The 23,229-nt window shown below is 33.5% G+C and overlaps 1 protein-coding gene across 1 annotated transcript; it reads right to left on the minus strand.

The window, feature by feature from the left end:
* Positions 1-305: 305 nt before the first annotated feature.
* LOC110668151 (serine/threonine protein phosphatase 2A regulatory subunit B''beta) lies at positions 306-16,406 on the minus strand. Its single transcript, XM_021829276.2, has 13 exons — positions 15,861-16,406; positions 13,479-13,721; positions 13,212-13,317; positions 13,027-13,126; positions 12,388-12,493; positions 12,125-12,215; positions 11,455-11,596; positions 11,067-11,214; positions 10,772-10,881; positions 2,239-2,395; positions 1,753-1,878; positions 1,487-1,637; positions 306-886 (listed from the first exon to the last, which is right to left on the minus strand). The coding sequence occupies exons 1-12, from the start codon at positions 16,014-16,016 to the stop codon at positions 1,497-1,499; spliced, it is 1,626 nt and encodes a 541-aa protein (XP_021684968.1). The 5' UTR covers positions 16,017-16,406; the 3' UTR covers positions 306-886; positions 1,487-1,496.
* Between the last annotated feature and the right edge of the window lie 6,823 nt (positions 16,407-23,229).

Raw genomic sequence — 23,229 nt, forward strand, 5'->3', positions numbered from 1 at the left:
TGCTCGAAAACCCCCTAGCCACCCCCCTTCTCCAATATTTACAAACAAAGCGACGTAAATTCTGAAATATGACCAACATATAATAATAATAATAATAATAATAATAATAATAATAATAATAATAATAATAAAGAACATCACTAATCACATAAGAAAACATTGAAAGTTGTATGATGGAATGATTATAGATTTCTGGATGAGCAAGTAGTTTCTACCATAGAAGTTTCTGTATGTACACGCACACTTGAGAATTACAAGACCAAGGTTCATGTTTCCAAGCACAAATACTTCCGAACTCGGTTCAATTGCTAATAGGCAACTCTTTTATGAAAATTTTGAAATAGAAAATAGACAACAAGCTACTATTTTGTATACATCAAGTGGGGAGGGAACTCTAAGAAAATAGTAATAGATATTTGACAATCCAAAAAATTGATAACAATGCCCAACCAGCACCCAAGATGTTACCATACAGGCAAAATGTATCAAAAGAACCAACTGCTAAATTAAAAGGGGAAAGACCTTGACAATAGATTTATATCTTACAAATTGATAAATAAAAAATGCACTAAATGTTCTGAGCTACTTCAACCCGGACAATCAAAATCTCACCTCTGGGTAACTATCTCTGTTTTCCAGTAACTTTAGCATCATGAACCAGCACTTCCATTGTAATGTTCCTCCATTGTTTTTCAATACGCACACAACAAAGGCTTAATAATTTCTCTGCTGGCAATTGGAAAAGATATATTCCACCTCACTGAGCTTGGACTTTCCCTTTAAAAAGTTCATAGCTGCCACGTACCATTGAAAGAATGATCCTTTGAGTTTACTGTTTCCCTGCCTCACATCTCCATAGAAGAATTTGAAGCGTTCATTCAAAAACCTTAGGCAAAAATCAAACTAATAAATCAAGTAGAAACATTTGACACAAAACAATATCTAAACCAAAAAGGAAAAAATTGCAAAAAGAAAAATGTTTCATATGATGGAGGCAAATGCAGCATCACACTAAACAAGATGAAGATTTCTAGCAAGCAAGATGGTCATGACTAAGCCTGAAAACACATTCGAGGAAAAACAGAATGGGGTTCAGAGCACTATCACAAGACGGGGTATAATGCAAAAATCAAGCAGCAATGCTAATGCTATTGCCTAAGAGTACAGCATTCATGAATGCAAACATAATGTGAGCTTTAAAGACAAAATTGTCCTCTTCTCCAAAATAAGTACTGCAGCAATCAACAAAACAACAGATTTCAGCGACCAAAACAGATCAGACAGCAGCCATTATTCTAAGAGATGAACATACCACATACAATCTGTAAGGCAGTGACGTTACAGGCTCAATACTCAAATTTTCCCTACCTCATAGGCAAGTGTCAAATTGCAACTTGTACAAGGAAAAGAGGGGCAGAAAGATGCAATATTCCACGCAGAGGCCACCAATAAAACCACCATCATGACATAAATCAAAGTGATTTACCTAAATAACCTCAAAATGGAGCCTCAAGTGATTCATCCCAGACTTCTGCACTTCCATTAGAGGCATCTTCAACGTCTTCCTCCATTGAAAGCCTAATATATTCCCTATGTGCAAAGCGATCCCACTCCGTCAATGTTGGATTCTCACGCTCCTGTTTGTTACAATGTCACCAAGTCTATTACCAACATTCTTCAAAGCACTAGACTGCTACAATACTTTCTTAAATTAAAATTTTGAGCAACAAATATAAATTGAGATGCATATACCTGACGAATCAGAAATGGATCACGAGTTTCAAAGGCCATAAACTTATTGAGGTTGAAAAGGATGTTAAAAACACTTCCTGAAAGTTTACAACCTTTCAGGTCATGTAATGTGATATAGCTCTCGTTCTGCATGCAAGAAAGAGTCAAGGGTGAAAACCAGAACTATCTCCAAAAATGGTGCATTTAGAACAACAATAGTACAGTACTGTAAATCAGTGGCTAACAATATGCAGTGTATAGCTATCTTCTTGGAAATCAAGGAACAGTTGGCCATTGAGTTTGCTTAGAGCCCTAGCCTCTATAAGTGACACTTTAAATTCTATGCCAGAGGTTGCAAGAAACCTCATTTATATATGGTGCATTCCAGTAGCAAATTTAAAATCACCACTATTTAAGCTTTTCTGTCTACAGGCTCTCATGAGTATCTGAAATGCATTAAATAAGAGTGGAACAACCCATAAAATTACAGAAGAGCAAACAGCAAACCTCTGGTCCAATCATGTCAATTATCTGGCATAATATATCTTCAAACAGCACAGGCTCTTGGGCCATGCATTCCATTCGATGCAACTGCTCTTCATAAAAGAACTGCATTTCATTTCGCGTCAAAACTCCATTTCCATCCAAATCTATGCACTTGAACCTAAGAAAGAAAATTGATATAAAAAAAAGGCAATCAGTAGCACAAACACTCCTTAACTATTTAAAAAAAGCCAAATAGTCATGCACAAAATGTGATACAAAAGTGAAGTTCCTCAATAAGCAATATCACATAGCTTTGTGCTACATTATGGTAACGGAATAACAAGAATAATACTTATGAACTATGTTTAACAATTATTGAAAGATGCCGTAGGCAATCAGTAGCACAAACACTCCTTAATTATTTAAAAAAAGCCAAATAGTCATTCACAAAATGTGATACAAAAGTTAAGTTCCTCAATAAGCAATATCACATAGCTTTGTGCTACATTATAATAACGGAATAACAAGAATAATACTTATGAACTATGTTTAACAATTACTGAAAGATGCCGCAATAGCTGTGAAAAGAGTAAGAGATGAAATTATACTAGTAAAGCTATTAATAGAAGGAGAAACAATAAATTTAGTTAATGCTTATGCCCTACAAATAGGACTAGATAGTGAGAGTAAACAAAGGTTTTGGGAAGATATGAATGATCAAATGCAAAGCATACCGAATAAAAAGAACATTTTCATCGGTGGAGATTTGAATGGACATGTAGAAAGTAATAGGCAAGGTTATGAGAATATTCATGAAGGTTTTGGTTTTGGTAGCCGAAATGAGGAGGGGAAAAACATCCTGGATTTTGCTATGGCATACGACCTAATACTAGCAAATACCTGCTTTATAAAAAGGAAGTCACATTTAGTAACTTTCAAAAGTGGGCAACATAGAAGCCAAATTGACTTCCTCTTAACCAGGAAGACAAATAGAGCTCTATGCAAGGATTGCAAGGTCATTTCGGGAGAGGCTTTAATAAGTCAACATAGGTTAGTGGCATTGGATGTCAAGTTTAGGAACAATTCAAGTAAGGCTAGAAGAAATATTGTAGCTCGAACAAAGTGGCAGGAGTTCAAATGAGTAAAGCAAGTGAAGTTCAAAAATAATCTTCTCGAGTCCAAAGCATAGAAGCTGGATGTGGAGGCCAATAGTATGTGGACATAGATGGCAACAAGGATTAGAGAAGTAGCTAGAAAAGTACTTGAAGAGTCTAGAGGACATGGACCACCCTCAAAAGAGAGATAGCGGTGGAATGAGGAAGTACAAAAGGCAGTGAATAGAAAGAAGGAATAGTATAAGAAATTATCTAAGTGTGATAATAATGAGGCATATGAATAGTGCAAGATAGTAAAAAAAAGAGGCAAAAAAGGCAATTAGTTAAAGCAAGAGCGCAGACCTTTGAAAAGTTATATGAGAAACTTAAAACTAAAGAATGGGAGAAAAATATTTATAGATTAGCAATGAGAAGAGAAAGAAAATGTCAAGATCTCAATAAAGTTAGGTGCATTAAGGATAAAGAAGGAAAAGTGCTGGTGAAAGATGAGGACATTAAAGAAAGATGGATAAATTATTTTGATGATCTCTTTAATAATAGTCAAAGTGGTAATAGCGTGAATATAGATTACAGAGCAATAGAAAAAATGTGAATTATACTAAAAGGATTAGATCTTCAAAAGTAAAGGAAGCACATAAGAGAATGAAAGTGGGTAAAGGCTGTGGACCCGATGGAATAACAATTGAAGTGTGGAAGTGTTTGAGAAATATGAGAGTGCAAACTCAAAGAAAATGTCTGATGAATGGAAGATGAGTATTTTAGTACCTATTTTTAAAAAATAAAGGAGACATACAGTCTACAGAGTTGCTCAAACTATAAGAGAATTAAACTCATGAGCCATACTATGAAGTTGTGGGAGAGAGTTGTGGAACATCAACTACGCCATGACACTTCTATCTCTCCCAATCAATTTGACTTCATGCCCGGCCGTTCAACTATGGAAGCGATTTTTCTCATTAAAAGCTTGATGGCGAAATATAGAGATGTAAAGAAAGATCTACACATGGTTTTTATTGATTTGGAGAAGGCTTATGATAGTGTACCAAGAGATATCTTATGGAGAGTGTTAGAACAAAAGAGGATATCTATTAGGTACATACAAGTGTTGAAAGATATGTATGAAGGAGCAACTACTATTGTGCACACAGTGGGAGGAGACACAAGAGATTTTCCTATCTCAATTGGATTACACTAAGGTTTAGTTGTAAACCATTACTTTTTTACATTAATTCTAGATGAATTGACGAAACATATACAAGAGAGTATCCATTGGTACATGATGTTTGGGGATGATATAATTCTGATAGATAAGACGCGAGGAGTAGTCAATAGAAAACTAAAGCTTTGGAAAAGTATTCTAGAGTCAAAGAGCTTTAAGTTAAGTAGAACAAAGACAGAATACATGCATTGTAAGTTCAGTGAAGGCCGAACTGGTGATAGGTAAGGAATTAGTTTGAATGGAGTGGTATTACCCAAAAGTAATCACTTTAAATATCTCCGCTCAATTTTTCAAGTAGATAGGGAATGTGAGGAGAATGTTAGTCACAGGATTAAAGCTGAGTGCTTGAAGTGGATACATACCACGGGAGTTTTATGTGATCGCAAGATTCCCAATAAAGTGAAAGAAAAATTTTATCATACAGCCATACGACCGACCATGTTATATGGTAGTGAGTGTTGGGCAATGAAAGAGTCATATGTGTCTAAGATAAGAGTTGCAAAGATGAGAATGTTAAGGTGGGTAAGTGGCCATATTAGACTAGATAAAGTCCGTAACGAGAGTATTAGAGAAAAGGCAGGAGTGGTGCCAATTGAGGATAAGTTGAGAGAAGGGAAATTGAGGTGATTTGGTCATGTGAAGAGTAGACAAACGGAGGCTCCAGTTAAACAAGTAGAGCACATTGGTTTAGAAGATAGAAAGAAAAGAAAGGGTAAACCTAAACTGACTTGAAGGAGAGTAGTACAACATGACCTAGAAGCATTACACATTTCTGAGGATTTAACCCAAAATCGTTTAGAGTGGAGAAAGAGAATCTATATAGCCGATCCCAAAATTTTTGGGATAAAGGCTTAGTTAAATTGACTTGAGTTTTATGTTTAACAACTCAACTCAACTCAACTCAACTCAACTCAACTAAGCCTTTATCCCAAAGATTTGGGGTCGGCTATATGGTTTCGCTTTCTCCACTCTAAACGATTTTGAGTTAAATCCTCAGAAATGTATAATGCTTCTAGATCATGTTGTACTACTCTCCTCCAAGTCAATTTAGGTCTTACCCTTTTTTCTTTCTATCCTCTAACCTAATGTGCTCTACTTGTCTAACTGGAGCCTCCGTATGTCTACACTTCACATGACCAAACCATCTCAATCTCCCTTCTCTCAACTTATCTTCAATTGACACCACTCCTACCTTTTCTCTAATACTCTCATTACGGACTTTATCTAGTCTAGTATGGTCACTCATCCATCTTAACATTCTCATCTCTGCAACTCTTATCTTAGACACATACGACTCTTTCAGTGCCCAACACTCACTACCATATAACATAGTTAGTCGTATGACTGTACGGTAAAATTTTCCTTTCAACTTATTGGAAATTTTACGATCACATAAAACTCCTGTGGCACGTCTCCACTTCAACCATCCGGCTTTAATCCTATGACTAACATCCTCCTCACATCCCCCATCTATTTGAAGGACTGAGCCTAGATATTTAAAGTGATTACTTTGGGACAATACCACTCCATTCAAACTAACTCCTTCCCTATCACCAGTTTGACCTTCACTGAACTTACAATGCATGTATTCTGTCTTCGTTCTACTTAACTTAAAACCCTTTGACTCTAGAGTACTTTTCCAAAGCTCTAGCTTGCTATTGACTCCTTCTCGTGTCTCAGAGTTTTATGTTTAACAATTATGGTAAATTGGAAAAAATGACCAAAAATAACTTATTAAGGTCTGTTTGGCATTGATATTGAAAATGTTGTTGAAAAAAAAAAATTTAAATGTGTTAATTAAAGGGTATTAAAAATTGATTTAAAATTAAATTTCACATGTTTTAGTCACAAGAACTTTAAAATAACATCTTTTTTTTTTCAAATTGCTTTTTTCAAAATTTATTTTTTTTTTTTTTCGAAAGATTTTTTTTGACCCAAAACCTCAATGCCAATTGGGGCCTTAATCTACCCAACACCCTCTCGCCCTACCCACCAGCATCCCTTATTGATCATAGATTAGTTATTAGTAGCTATGTTAGGAACAACTTCTTGGACCCGACAAAACTCATTTCCTTCGTACAATTTTGGACAAAACAAATATGCTTCATTTGGTTTAATAATTCATAATCCATCCTCAATAATGAATTAATGAATACACTATATGATGCAGCCTAGGAATTCAATAAAACTCATAGTCAAATACTCAAGAAGCTTAGGATTATAGTTCAGCTATAATGTAGAGACAGTTTATTGGGGAAATTATAGAGTACTTTCTAGTTCTTTTAGAGTTTTACTTATGTGTCCCAAGTATAATTTTGTAAATTAAAATTTGTTGGAAACTAAAATGATCTTGATTTCTATAGGAGTCACTGTTTAGATTCCTAGTTGGTCAAAAGCTTGTTTGGTTCAACAACATTTCACAAAATTTTGTGGAATTCAATTGAATTCCATGTTTTGTGTGTTTGGAATTCAATTCTAGGAGTTCAATTCTATGGAATTGGTTATAACTAAAACCAATTCCTATCAAATTTAATAGAATTTGAAATAAATTCCACAAAACTTACATAACATTTTTTGGACTAAAATGCCCTTACCAAAAATTTCACTGAATCATCCGTCATCTTACATTTATTAATTAAAAAAAATACCAAGTACCATTAATTAATAAAAAAAAATAAAAGAGAGTTATTTATTTTAGCTTGTTAAGATTTTTTTTTACCTACTCATTTTCTACTTTGTAAAAAAAAATGCTCACTTATATAACGTGAGAAGTCTTTCACAATAAATCTCCTATATTACGAGAAATGAAATTATTTTATATTTATTAATATACTGTTAATTGTTATAAATTTAATTCTTTAGGTATACGATTTATTTGATAAAGTAGAAAATTATAATTTTTTAATTTTACCCTTGACAGTTGCTTAGGAAATGAGAGCAAACGAATTTCAATTATGAAATTATACTAAATATGAATTATATGTAATTCAATAGAATTGCGCATTTTAAGTTATCATACCAAACAGTAGAATCCATTTTAAATGAATTCTAACTAGAATTCAATTAAATTCCACAAAATTTTTATAATAAAATTGACCCAAACACTATGTAAGGATTACTTAATTAGGATTACTTGAAGGTTTACTTTAGGGAGTCCAAATCCTGAAAGGTTATGGATTAATGTTTGAATCTATATATACTCACATCAATACGAATTCTAGTAATTATAGTTCGAATTGTGTGATGCCTGGGAAACCTTGGATGTGATGCCTAAGGAATTTTACAAATGTAGCCTAAACTATTCTTTGTTCACTTTGCCCAACTCAGTCAAGCAAATAGTGACACGAGGCTTGGAGTTCCAAACAGCAAAGAACACAGCCCCAGCGTGTTTCGGCAGCCCAGAACACACCCAGGGCATGTTCCACAAGGCACAACAGAGTCAGAAATTTGTGTTTCCCTCTGTGGTAGCTTGTGGAGATGTGTTTTTCTGCCCAAACAGAGAAGCCACGTTTTTTGGCCAAATTCAGTGGCCAGCAGTCCCAACTCAACCTGGACATTCTCTCTCTCTTGCGCACACTCTATTTATTTCAGTACAGATTATTATTAGTAAAGATACAGCAGAAATTTCCCTCAAATTATACAGCAGAAATATCTCTCAAATTCTCTCTCAAATTATACAGCAGAAATTCAGTGTCCTGGACACCTTGTTTTTTTCTTCCAACAGCCACAGGACATGTTCTAAATTATCTTAGGAGTCTCCAACTTAATTTAGGAATTTATTATGTTTTCTTATTTGTGGGAATTGATGAGATTCCACTTTCAGGGAGAGTGTTATGAAAAGTTAATATGAATTTTTATATATTTCTAATTAGCATAGGATTTATATTCATAAATAGGTAGGACTGATATTTCTAATTAAGTAGATTAATTATAGAAGATTTATATATAAATATGTAATCTTCTATTTTATAGAAGTAACGAGGATAATAATATGTAGTTTCTGTTTTCTTTTCCTTCTCTTCCTTCCCTTTCTTCTTTTTTCATCTTCTTATCTTAAATCTTAACATGGTATCAAAGCTCTCGGATCACTAGGTTTTGGTACTGTTTACGTGGTAATGTTCACCAGTACTATTCATGACACTGTTCATATAAATAGTTTTGTGAAGATTTTGGGTTGTGCTATCACTTTTCTTAGGAGATTTTGGATCGTGCTACCACTTTTCTGTGGAAATTTTGGGTTATTTTGTATTGGTTTCAGTTCCTATCTCAAGTAACTTCCAGTTTATGTATCGATTACTATGTTGCTCTAGAGCCATTCCTAGCTGCTGCCTCATTTGAAACTCTCTTGAAGGTTTGTTGAAATTTGGATAGCCACTGTATTGCAGCCATATGAAATGTTTCGATAAAAATCCACCTACTGTTTTTGTTGTTTTTCCTCGCTGAGATTGCCGAAGAGGGAAATGCAACCATATGAGTTGCATTTGTGTTGATGTTTCCTCACCGGCCTTGCCTTTGGAGAGGATTTGTCTTTTGTGCTGGTACCTTTGTGTAGGTGTTTCGAATCTGCCTTGTGAGCTATTGTGAGGGAGTTATTGGCTTCAATGTGAATTTCATCAAGGGAGAGTGTGGGAATTGATGAGATTCCATTTTAAGGCGGAATATTATGGAAAGTTAATATGGATTTTATATATTCCTATTTAATAAATTTTATATATTCCTAATTAGTGTAGGATTTATATTCCTAAATGGGTAGGATTGATATTCCTAAATTAAGTAGAGTAATTACAAGAGATTTGTATATAAATATGTAATTTTCTATTTTACAAAAGTAATGAGGATAATAAAGATTTAGTTTCTGTTTTCTTTCCCTTCTGTTTCTTTCTTTTTTTCTTCTTATTCCTAAATCGTAACATGATTTTAGAGCTCTTGATTCATCATAGTTTTGGTACTGTTCACAGGGTAGTATTCATCAGTACTGTTGAAAATTATGGACCCAGTAGCGTGAATATAAAATTGGCAGGCTACACGTTGAAATGGGCTTGAAACTAAGCTCCTCATCACCAAAATAGCCTAAGCCACTTTGGTTTGGTTTGCTTACACTTATACGCACCTTAATTTTATTGCACACTACCAATGAGGGACTTATTCCCACAAGTGATATTCCAACACTCATTCGGACATCCGGTTGACATTTGAGACCTAAAACTGAATGCAGTGGCAACACCAGAAAATTGAATTGAAACTGAAACTAGGCCCTGACCTACTCGATACCATGTTGAGAATTATGGACCCAAGAGTGTGAATATCAAACTGGCAGGCTATACGTTGAACTAGGCTTGACACTGGACTCCCCATCGCCAAATGGCCTAAGCCATTTTGGTTTGCTTTGCCTATACTTACATGCCCCTTAATTTCACTGTACACTACCGATATGGGACTTGTTCCCACAAGTGATATTCCAACACTATTCTTCTAGGACTAGCTTTTATCCTATTTTACCTAGGTTTTCTGCTACAAGTAGGTTCCTAATTTTTAGAGTTCTTTTCCAATTATGTTTAGGGGTTTAAAAACTCTATAAATACCCTAACTCTTTATTTATCTTAGTACACATTATTATTAATAATAATACAGCAGAGATTTCTCCCAAATTCTCAAATAGCCCCCAAAATCCTGTTTCTCATACTAATTTTACCTTCCAAACCAAGACCCTTCTAAAACTTTTATTACTGTTCACAGCCCACAAATCTTCTCTTCTTGTTCAATTTTTCTTCTCTGTTTCATCCTTTCATGAACCTTAAATTTCTATCTATAGTCCTGCTCATTTTAGCCTTCACAAAGTCTCAAATTTCAACATTAATTCTAAGACCTGCAGGCTGTCCTGCATCACTATAACAGATTAACAGTATAACACCTCAAATCTTCTCTTCTTGTTCAATTTTTCTTCTCTGTTTCATCCTTTCATGAACCTTAAATTTCTATCTATAGTCCTACTCATTTTAGCCTTCACAAAGTCTCAAATTTCAACATTAATTCTAAGACCTGCAGGCTGTCCTGCATCACTATAACAGATTAACAGTATAACACCTCACAAAGTAATCTAATGAATGAAACAGATGAGATGAAATATTCCTACATTTAGTAGGTGAATAAAACAGTTGTTATTGATGCACAAATTTTACAACAGACCCGCAAATCTACAGAATATGAGATGCAAATATACCAGTACTCAAGACTAGGTTCAGATGACTTATCCTCCTCTGACAGTATGAAGTAGACAAAATCTTCATATCCCATTTTCCCTTCAACCCTACTAGTAAACTTTCTCGGAACCTGGAATGATAAACACAATCAGATTTTTGATCTTTAACTAATAATGATGAAGATATGATTAAATGCAGAATAAGAAGATAGGGGGATGACTGAGATATGCAATGTTGAATAGAAGGAAATTTTCTTTCTGCGTATTGCAGGTGACTGGGCTCGGAGCATAAAAGCATCATCTCACTGACACAAACCTGGGAAAATATTCTATCAACAATCCGGTAGGTAAGTGCATGGTTACCATATCTGATCAGGTTCTCTTTGTCAATCAGAAAATCGTGATCCGTGTCCAGTTCCCAAAATTTGCAGTATATCACATAAAAATGTTCATAAGAAAAGTACCTGTACACAGTATGAATTAAAAAAAGTATTATCATTGAGAATTTAATCATGTTTCTCAGCATATGTTTCATGAAGTGCTACATATGTAATTCAGATTATATGAAAACTGGAGCATTTGCTAGTTTACAAGCTTATGTCTTGTAGCCAAGAAAAGTTCCTTACAACTCAACTCAGCCTAGGCTCAGCCTCATTGAGTTTTGTTGAAGAAAATATATGACAAATCTTCAGCAGGATACCAACCTCAAAACTTTATTTATGTCCTCTTCTTCGTCTGCATGCTGCATTGCATCAATCAAGTTTCCACGTTTCAGCTCCCTAAGGGTAAGATGACCATTCCCAGATCTATTTATGTAGTAAAATATTCTGTATATTACAGTTTCAGCTGGGAAATTGTAGAGAGGAAGAACTTATGTTAACAAAGTGCATCATATAAAAGGTATAGCATTTGTAATAATGCTACATCCATTGATGAGTTGGGCAAATGCCTACATATTACAAAAATAAAAATTGCAGGGCACAACCGATCAAAAATAAAAATACAAGGGTGCTACAGGTTAAATTGAACGTCAAGGTTGCAACAGAGTTTTCTCAATTAGTTTAGGGACAAATTTATAATTTGGCCTTTCATTCAATGTCGACAGAATAATCAAAGTACCATGAACAGATTCACATCAAAATATGCCTAAATTAAGGTGCTTTACCATGGTAGTTCCCCAGAACCATAATACAAAAGTAACAAAACCACTTAAGATAAAGGTTTAACCAGCACCTCATTCATTTGAATATATTTGTGTGTGTGTGTGTGTGTGTGTGTGTGTGTGTGTGTGTCTGAATACAAACAAGTACCAATGAAAATCAAAAGCATCCATAATATTAAATGGGACAATTAAAAGCTGATCAGAGCACAAACCATATCTTTCCTGAAATTCTGGTGTGCTCTGTAGGAACTCTAATCCTGGATGAGTCGCCAATAATTCTCGAAGCACAGGTTTGAAGTCTTCCTGTCATCAATTTCAAAAAATTCTAAACAATAAGTAAAAAAGAAAATGTGGCAATAACATCCAAAATTGGCAATGATTCCATAACAATATAGATGTGAAAAAAGGCATCATTGCAATTTATAATGTGTGCATGCATATATATAAACTTATATAACAAAAAGTACAGAAACACCTGAGTGAGGTATTTGAGATCCGGTTGCTTTAGAATTTTAAACATTTGAGTCGCCATATCCATCATCAGCATATTACCATTTAGCCAATAATGAACAAAGGCATCCCTACAAAACAGTTAGGTCAAAACAACCTTCATTAGAACAATCAAATTCAAATATACCTTTTGCAAAGACTGTCACAAATAGAAAGCAAAAATGGAAAATTACATCAGTCAATGGCCAACCTATAATGTTCATTTATTTCTACTTTATCCATTAGGTGATTTAATTCTCAAAAGTATGTTACCATAAAATTCTCAAGTTGCTCAAAATGATGACAAATTTCTCACCCGTCATAGGCCCCAATTTCCATAACAGTCTCTCCAAACACCTCTAACTAACAATAAATATGGTTACTGAAGTCAATAGCATTCTAGTTCTAAAAGGGAAGTTATGAAAAACCTTCCATTTCCCAAAGCAGAGGTACCTTCAGGTATTGAACAATAAATTGATTACGCTAAAATGTTCACTGAAATGCACAAGAGATCTCAAGTATTTACAGCATGAAATATCAGGAGAATCATCATAGATCAAATAAGTTAAAATACGAGTAGTTCCTCCCCCAGATAACATGTCCTCCTAACACATGAAGCAAATACCTTGTCACAAAACCAGTGCCGTTAACATCAATCCTTCTGAAAAGAACTGTGGAGAAGAATGAGGGCAGCTTGCAAATTTCCTTGGTGACAGATTTGAATTCTGATCATGCAAAAAAAAACAATGAAGACATCAGCCCTACTGCCCTAGATATATACAAGGTGGACAAGTTTTAAAAATCTCTCACCATGTAACTGCAGCCCATCTAAGCGACCATAGAAAAAGTGATTGATCCGAAGCAAACATTGTTCCCTTAGTTCATTTGGAGGTGGACGGCCATTTAGAAAGTAAAACTGCAAGAATTTGCAAGTTTTATATTAAAATAGTTCAGCTAACTTAAGCAAGAAACAATATTAGCACACAAAATACAACACAGCAATCCAAAGAAGAGAATAAAGGACCAATGTAATTATATCATTTTATAAAATAATAATAATAATGAATTTTTACAAACCTGCGGTATCAACTCCTTCACTGGCTCACTAACTACTTTTAGAGGAGAACCTAAATTAGAAGGGCCAGCTCTCTGTTTCGTTATACGAGGGGAACCAGATGTACTCCTGGGAGAAAGAGGAGGAGTACTTCCTCCAGGAAACATGGAAGGCAAAGAACTGCTTGTGGTAGCAGTTGTATTAGAAGAGTTTCCAGAGACATTCAAGGGAGCACCTGCCTTCGCATCATTAAGCAATGATGTCACCTAAGCAAAAGCATGGAAAATAAGATAAGCAATCACTATACTCTTAAGACATTTCCCATGGCTGCTTTAAAAAAAAAAAAAAAATCAGAAAGCAAGAAATAAGACATTAATATAGCCTCTCCCTAAAAAGAAAAAGGAATTTGGGAGATAGAACCAGGGAGTTAATGCTTCTAGCAATAGTACTGGATTAAGTGCTACATTGTTTAGTAGAAAATTTTCGAAGAAGAAGAAAAATATCAAGAGTTCCACAAGTGCCATCATAAATTGCATTGCCTTCCAGAACTGGTAAGTCCACACAAGACAAAACACATTTTCATCCACAGCAAAGAAGAGAGTACAAAGTTTAATTAATGTGGTATTCCTCATAGCCATGCCCATTAGAATTAAGTAAAGATCAAAACAAGGGACAAAAAGGGTGAAAATTAAGCCAAGGGGGGCAGTTAAACAAAGTGTCACCCTGCTCCTCAAGCAAGGAATTTCAAGTGTAGTTGAACTTTTTTCCTCAAGTCTCGAGATAGGAAAATAGATATTCTCAAACTTTTCTTCAAAAATTTAATTCAGGTAAACCTATCTATCTATACAAATACATGCATATTGATAAATATAAATTTGAATACAATAAAATAATCATGAAATAGTGCCAAATTGGTGCATTTCACATATTTACAGAATTGATACAAGATTCAACCTAGAAGCATTCATGCCAATTATTACTTCCACAATTTGAAGAATTATCTGGGTTATAACTGCTAAACTGAGAAAGAAGAAAGAAAAAGGTATTTAGACCATGTTGCTACAATTACAACAAATGCAAGGCTAGCTGGACATGGTACAAGGACAGAGACAGGGACAGGCGTTTCAACATTGTTATCAGTACACAGCAGGAAAGATATGTTAAACATTAAAGTGGGCAAGACAATTCCAAACAGTCTCCTCAACTACCTATGTTCTTCCCATTATTGTTTTCTCTCTAAATTTCTCGTGATCACCATTTCACTGTTTGAATAACTGTAAAATGTTACAATAATGGTTATAGATGCATAACCAATTTAACACTGAAAATCAGATATCTCCCATCATGCTAACAAGGCCAGCACAATAAGTAAACATTGTTAAAGAATAAAGAGGAGGAGAAGAATTCTTATCGTAATGATCATTGATCACAAACGTACCAGCAAGGTGAACATGACAATCCTTTAACCATTTTATAACCAATCTAACACTAACCCTGATTACCATTATGAATTTTTCATGCAGAAATTCAGAAATATCCCACATCAACATCCTATAAAATGCCACCATGCCAACAACTCTAGCCACAGTAAGTAATTATCGTTAAAAAATAGAAAGGAGAAAAAGAAGACTACTTTCTATCATATTAATTATAAACATATCAGCAACAGCAAGGTAAACATGCTAGCCCTGGTAGCCCATTGCAGTAATAATCCGTATCACACCATTTCAAGCAGATCATCAGCATCAGCAACAGAATTCATGACTACCACTTATCTCAGAACCAAAAGCATTCTATTAGAATTCATCCACTACCAAATCAAGGGAAAAGTACCACATCTCCATCTTCAAAATTTCAACGTCAAACGTGACAAGAAATTTTTTTTTTTTTTTTTTTTTGAAATATGGGAGCAGACATGGGATGAAGAGTTAGAAGATCCATATGCCATAGCTATAATTGTCCAGAGACTTGCCTCATTGTCACAATAGCAATCTCATTACTGCCGAACCTCAACAACAGCACAGGTTAACTATAAGAGATTATAACAGTAATGCATTCAAAGAAAATTTTCAATAGCAAGACACCATTTCTGCTCCAGCTCCAAAGCCTCAATACCTCATATATAAAACTCGTTTACCAAGTTCCACGTCTATTGCTACAAGATCCCTTTCCCATGGCCAAATATCACTCCTACTTATCCAACCATTTCATGGTATTATCCTTATTTTCCTTTACCAGTACTACCTAATTAACTACCAAATTAGGAAAAAAGAATTATGAGTTCTACCAGGCATAAAATAATGAAATGGCATGTGCAAATAGGAATTGATGACTAACAAATCTACACCAGCACAAACCACATCAGGTTGTGAAAGATTATCTGTGCATAACAAGAAAGAAGGTACCAGCCGGTTAGCGTCGGGTAGGGCGAGCCACTGCTCGAAGAGCTTCTGTGCAAAGTCTGGGTACGATTTGAAGGCCAAGGGAGCCACCTCCGGCAGCTGCAACAACTCTGCATCCAGCATCGCCACATCGCCAACAGCAACGGGACTCGTATCCATAATTTATATCAAATTAAATCAGGCCAAAAATAAAGATCGCCGAACCCTAGATTCCAAAACAAAGCGCTCTAAATTTTCGCTTTTCAATGGATTTACAGTGCTTAAATTAATTGAAATTTCATATACGTATAGAGAGATAAGGTTAAGAAACTCAGATTTGAAGGTCCAGGAGGATAAGCAACCCTAGATCTTTACAAAATGAAACAATTCTATCTCCTTGCGTCCTTCTCTTTTGAGAAGAAGAGGCGAATGGAGGAAGAGAAAATGGAGGAAAATGAGGGAAAGTGAGGGAAAATTTGTTATGCAATTGATGATGGATGCTATTCAATGGGAAGATTAGCTATGAAAATGCAGAGATTTGAGTAAAGGGGAGAAAGAGGGTATGTGAATGAGGGTGTTTCTGTAAAAAAACACCTGAAAAGGCTCAACTGAAAGAGAAGGGACACGTGGCCTTTTGATCACGTGCTAGAACATGTGATTTGTAAACGAAATATTAACGTTAGAGATAATCACAGTTTACTCCTTATATTTTAATAAAATTAACTATTTACACTTCAATTTGATAAATATACTATTCAGTTCTTTTTTTCTTACAAAAATATTCAATTGAATCCCAATAATTATTGAAAAGTTAATTTACCTAAATTAAAATAAAAGTTTCATTTTAAATTTAATTTAATTCAAAAATTAAAATTTTTAGGTAAATTTTTTAATTTAAATTAAAAATTATAAAGTTGAATTTCTTAATTTTGAGATTAAAATTTTAAATTTTTTAATTTAAACTCAAAAATTAAGAAATTAAATTTATTGATTTTCTTATTTTTAGACTAAATTAAACTTAAATTAAAATTTTTAGACTAAATTTAACAAAAAGTTGAAAGTGATTTGTCACGACTCAACCTATGAACCGGACCGGCACTAGGACCTGGACCAGTCTAAAGCCCCCGAGGCCCGTAGTAAGCTTAATTATTCATTAACCCAACTCTAAGGCCCATTTGGGCCCAATTTCAAGAATTCAACCGGACAGAGTCCAGCTATAAAATGGACCTTTCAACGGGTAGTTTTTGACTCACCCGACCTGTAAACAAAATAAATACTCAATTGGGGAGCTCAGCTCACCCTCCACATACTCATATCAACATAAAAATAAATGAGAGCTCAGCTCCCTCATCCAGTCCATCAAACATGCATGTGATAATAATTTTACAGGTCCAAAATAACAATTTATATTACAAACCCAAATCAATTAAATATTTCTAACACATGCAGAAATTCTATAAGTTTATAAAATTACACAAACATAAAATAGATGACCTGCGAGGGAGAAAGCAGGTTAACCTCAAAAATATCCTACTGTGGCCTGGAAAATATTGAACAGGAGTGAGCGTTCGACTCAGAGAGTAAAATATCAATTTTAACCATAATATCTATAACTATCTAAAACTAAGGCACCCTGTAGAGTGAAATGCAGCATCAGCAATAAATTCATATCATAACAGCAAAAAGGTAATTTAGAGCACTCACACACCCAGTAATATCAATCATAATATATGGGAGCTGATCCCCTATACAGCTCTCTTAAATCCAACCTGGTGCCAGCAAAGAATTCAAGTCGGACTTTCGCTTAATAAACCAAATCGGGGTCCCAGCGAATAACTCAAGCCGTGACTACCCCGAAGGACTGGGTCCCAGCGAAGATCTCAAGCCGTGTCTACCCGTCCTATCCATAGTCCACACCACATCACACGCACGCCAACGCACGCACACTACTCCAAATTACCACAACAACATACATGCCACTTTCACATTTATGAATGCAACATAAATCGTGCCTAAAGTTTATCTACGTAGATATATGCATATAAGTGATGAATGGGCATGCTTGAACATATAATAATAGTGAAATTACAATTAAAATTAATATTTTACTCACAGACTTGACAACGATCACTGGGGCTGCTGAGCGGAGGAAGAAGGCTATCCCGACTCACCTGACAATTACATTATAATTATTTAATACAAATGACTCAATACAAATCAAGAAAAGACCAAATACGTCATAAGTCATGCTGAAAATCTGGCAGAGTCTTCCCTGTACCTAGGACCTACCCAACCTGAAAAAGGGCTCAAAACACACTTCTATATTCACAACTCATATATCCACAACTCAATCTCATCACACAGCCCCTCCTGGGCCCATCAAATCAATCATCCATCACAATATGTAAAATTTCAATTTAGTCCTTATAATTGATCATTTTTGCAAAAACTGCCCAAAAAAGCTTTAAAAACTCTAAAACTTTGCCCTGCGGTCCTTAACAATATTACTAGGCTATTGCAAAAAGAATCATAATTTTCTGAGCTACCACAAATATTTTATGGATTTTTAATCCTATTTAAGCACTAAAAAATTACGAAAAAGCAAGGTTCGGGTTTACCTTTGCCGATTCCGACTTTGGGAACGCGCTCAGGGTGTCTGACAATGGTGGGGCAGCCAAAACCTAGATCCAATTCGGAGACTTTTCCGGTAGCGGGTCTGTCTAGCCGAAAATTCACAGACCCGGACAACTGTCGAATTTTTCCGAATTGAGAATACCTACACGAAGCCCACAACACGGAGGTTAGTATAAAATTTTTACGGAATTTTCTAAGCTCATTTAATGCTCGGAAAAATACTACGAAGTTCCGTGGGACCCACCGAAAAACGGTGTCGAAAAATTTTGAAATTTATATCCCCGCGAAGCTCTCGACGATTGGAGGGCTCTGGTACTCTCGGTTTTCTCGTGTGGTTTACGATTTGTGAGAAATCTAGCCCGAAAGTCAAAATGGACTAAAACTTCCCGGGCAAAAATTGGACAAACCGCTCAATAAATTTCGGTGTTCTTGGTGTCTATGGAAAGCTCTCAACGAGTAGATGAGTTTAGACACAAGACCCGGTCCGATTGGTAGCCGGATTGGCCGGGAAGACGAACGATCACGCTGGCCGCTCCACTTCGCGCTGCCGGTGCAGCATGGTGGGCCGACTACTGGGTGGGCGCCGGCGAGCTAGGGTGGCAGGGGAGGCGGCGGTGCGGCAAGGGGAGGAGGGAGGAGAGAGAAAACGGGAGAGAAGGGGAGGGAGGTCGGGACGCGCGCGGGGAGGAGGAAGAAAAAGAAGAAGACCCGTCCGATTCGATCGGTCCGGTTCGATTCTGTCGGTTCGATTTAGGATACAAAATTTTAAATTTTTACTCTGCCTTGGGACTGAAAACGAGGTCCAAAAATTTCGAAAAAATTTTAGAAAACTCAAAAAAATTTGTAAACTCCAAATATATTTTTAGTTTTGCCACGTGGTCTTTAAATATATTTTTAAAAATCATCAAAGTTTATATTTTCGGAAAATCGAACCCGATTTTTAAAATCTGAAAAATCTCAAATAATTTCTTAAAATTTAAATAAAATTAAAATATCAATAATACTCATAAAATAATAAAATTTAAAATTTTGGGGTGTTACATGATTTAAATTAAAATTATCTAATACAAATTACAATTACCAAATAGTTGAGTTTAGGGAAAAAAACTTTAAAATAATAAAAATTGATAAACAATTCACATAATAAAAAATAGAGAAACAATAATATATTTTTCAAAACTTAAATAGTTAATTTCTGTGAAAATACAATTAAAAAAATTAAATATATTAATTAAAGTATAATAAAAATAAATTTAAAATTAAATTTAATTAATATGTATCAATTGTATAATTTTTATAATAATTAAATTTTTTTTAATAATACTTAAAATAATTTTTTAAGACACCTCTTAATCACAAATTTAAAAGAAATTTTTTTATTTTTCATTAATTTATTTATTTTAATAATTGAACAATAATAAAACATGGTAACTGTTAATCTTATTTGACATTTAATAATCAATTTAGTTAAAAAATAAATAAATATAATAATTTTAATTCTAATTGTGATTGAGTTGGGAAAAGGCTTACTTTCTATTTTAGATCACAATATTCAATTTAGAATTCGAAACTTTGGATCATTAAACTTTTAGCCAAGCAATTTAAAAAAACTTATAATTTTAATATATTATATTTTTTTATATTATTAAATAAGATAATTAAATATGTGTTATAATTTTAATTATATTATATAATTAATTATTTAATACCAAATATAGCGTTTTTTTTTTTTTCAAATTAGTCAATAGTCTGCTCAAATTACCAAATGATAGCTAAAGCCAAGGAGAATCCACTGGCTGAATTCACGGTCCCAAACCATTGCAGAATAGCCCTTAATGTTTGGAAAAAGCTTCAACCTCCTTCTCTCTTCTCTCTTTTATTTGTATTTCTCTTTCTATGTCTAGCCCCTATGATTTGCATTATTCACCAATACTTCCTCAAGAACGATCCTCGGCTGACGCTTGACAGGGAGGCCTATGCCACCAATTGCCTACAATCCCACTATTTTTTTTTTAAAATTATCATTTTCATGCTCATTTGTTTCAAAAAAATAATTTATATAAAAAATATTTTTCAAAAACAAAATATTTGCTCATTAAAATATTTTCTGTTATTTAATTATAATATTAAATTAATAATATTTATTTATATATATATATAAGTGTATTCATATTTTAATAAGATTTTTAAACTTTATGAAATCGAAAATGATTTTCTCTTTTGAGAAATGAAAGTCATTTTCTTAAAAATGACTTAATTTATTTTACTAAAAAAATATTTTTCATTAATTAATTTTTCTAAATATTTCTAAATACTCAAAAATATGAAAAATATTTTTTATAAAACTATTTTTTATATTTTTTGATATTTAGGACACTTAAAAAATTAGTTTATAAAAAATATTTTTCTAATTAGAGAAAAAATTAAGTTATTTTTTGAAAAAATTATTTTCATTTTTTCAAAAGAGACAGTTATTTTTTATTTTTTAAATTTTATTAATTTTATTAAAATATAAATATACTTATATAATATGAAATAAATATAAATAATTAATTTAATATTATAATTAAATAATAAAAAATATTTTTATGAAAAGATATTTTTTAAAAATATTTTTTTATATGAAACAAATGAAATTTTAATTATTTAATTCTTAATTATTAAAATGTTGGTAAATTAGCCATTTATTCAGCCATTAAACACAAGGAATTGACAAAACTACCCCTAGATCGTATGGATTTATATTATTAAAAAAAACAAAAGGCAAAAGAGAGAGCATATGAATTATGAAGGAATTATTTAGTATTATTGTTAAAATTATTATTAAAAAAATTATTTTTTAAATTATATTAATTAGATACTATTAAAAAATAATTTAAAATTAATTTTATAAATTTTAAAGAAATAATATTAAAATAACAAGAAATTTTTTAAAATTATTTTTTAACAATTTCAAAACAATATCATCGAATTTATTTAGTACTTAACCTCAATGAAGTTTTTATAAATAACTCGTACATATATGGATTGAATTTATAATCATATTGTGTAATATCTCTAATTTTTAAATAATTATTTTATATGTAAATATTTTATTATAATTTTGATATTGTGGAATTCGCGTAGATATTTCATTTCGTGAAAATTCAATGGTCGTTCGGATCTGTAATTTCTGATCGAGCAGATAAGCTACTGAAACCATTTCGGAATCGGGTCAAAGTTATATGCTACCCTACCATTTGCAAATACCCCGGATACATTTCAAGCGTTGAAATTAATATAAGTAAACCCGAACCCAAAGTTTCTTTAGTAATTTAGTGTTAGGTTTAGAATAAAAATTCATAAAATATTAAGGGGTTATTAAAAAATTATAATTCTTTTTGCAATAGTTTTATAATATTATTGAGATTTTGAGCAAAGTTTTAGAATTTTTAGAGTTTATTTAAATGATTTTTGCAAAATATCCGTTTTAGAGGTTAAAACATACCTTTTTTAAGTTTATGACTATTGCCTAGTTTGGAGGCCCTAGGATGGACCATATGATATTGATGAGATATGAGTTGAGATGTGTGATTCTATATAAGTATTATTTGAACCATTCTGCAGGTTGGATAGATCCTAGTTGCAGGGGAAATTCTGTCAAAATTTTGACAAGATCTTAGAAACTATTTTTATTTTATGGTTTAAATTAATTATTTAATTCTGTCAATCTTTTAATAGAAGTCAGTTTGTATGTTTAGGTGATCGGTACCGGTCGTCTTCTCCTTTCAATCGGACTAGCCGCAGTCAAGTCAACTAATCCATGAGTAGATATTTATTTTATTTACAATTTAAATATTATTATATTTCTGGCATGCTCATGCATCACTTATACTTATATTTATGTAGTTAAATATTAGGCATACTCTGTTTTGCATTTATACTTTATGATATTACTTTGATTGATGTGTTTTGATAATCTTGAACTGTGTGTGTGAGTTGGTGTGTATGTGGAATATATGGATATGGTAGGATGGGTAGACGCGGCTGGAGTTTAACTCGCTGAGACTCGATCCTTATTATGGATAAGTCGGGGTAGGCACGGTTTTGAGTTGATCTCGCTGGCCTCCGCATATGGATTATTAAGCGAAAGTAAGGCTCGAGTTGGTATCGCTGGCAGGCCTTAAATTAAGAGAGCTGGATAGGGGGATCAGCCCCCCATATATGTATGCGTGACTATGAATATAACTTGGGTGCGTGAGTGCTCCAGATTATCTTTGATGTGACCTGACTTGTTTGCATGACTTATATAAAGATGATGCATTTCATTTATAAGGATGCATTAGAATTAGATAGTTATAGAAATTGTAGTTAAAATAAATATTTACTTTTTGAGTCGAACGCTCACTCATATTCACTATTTTTCTAGGATACAGGAGAGCCTTGTTGTAAATGACCTGTTCCATTTCTCATAGGTTCACTTATTGAATTTTGTATAATTTATGTTATCAAGGGAAGTTTTAGAACTCCGCATGTGTAGAGGTTATTTAATTTAATTTTGGCTGTAAAAGATTATGTCTCTTTCTTTTGAAAATTTGTAAACTTCTTATGATGCATGTGATATTGAATGGATTGGGTATATAGCTTTGTTTGAGTGAGCTGAGCTTCCATTTGATCTTATTGTGATTTGTGGATGATTGTGAGGGTGAGTTAAGCTCCCTAATGGATTGGATTTTTTTATTTACAGGTCAGGTGAGCAAAAAACTTTCTGTTAGATGGT

Source organism: Hevea brasiliensis, chromosome 3, assembly GCF_030052815.1.
Source record: "Hevea brasiliensis isolate MT/VB/25A 57/8 chromosome 3, ASM3005281v1, whole genome shotgun sequence".
NCBI classification, from domain to species: domain Eukaryota; kingdom Viridiplantae; phylum Streptophyta; class Magnoliopsida; order Malpighiales; family Euphorbiaceae; genus Hevea; species Hevea brasiliensis.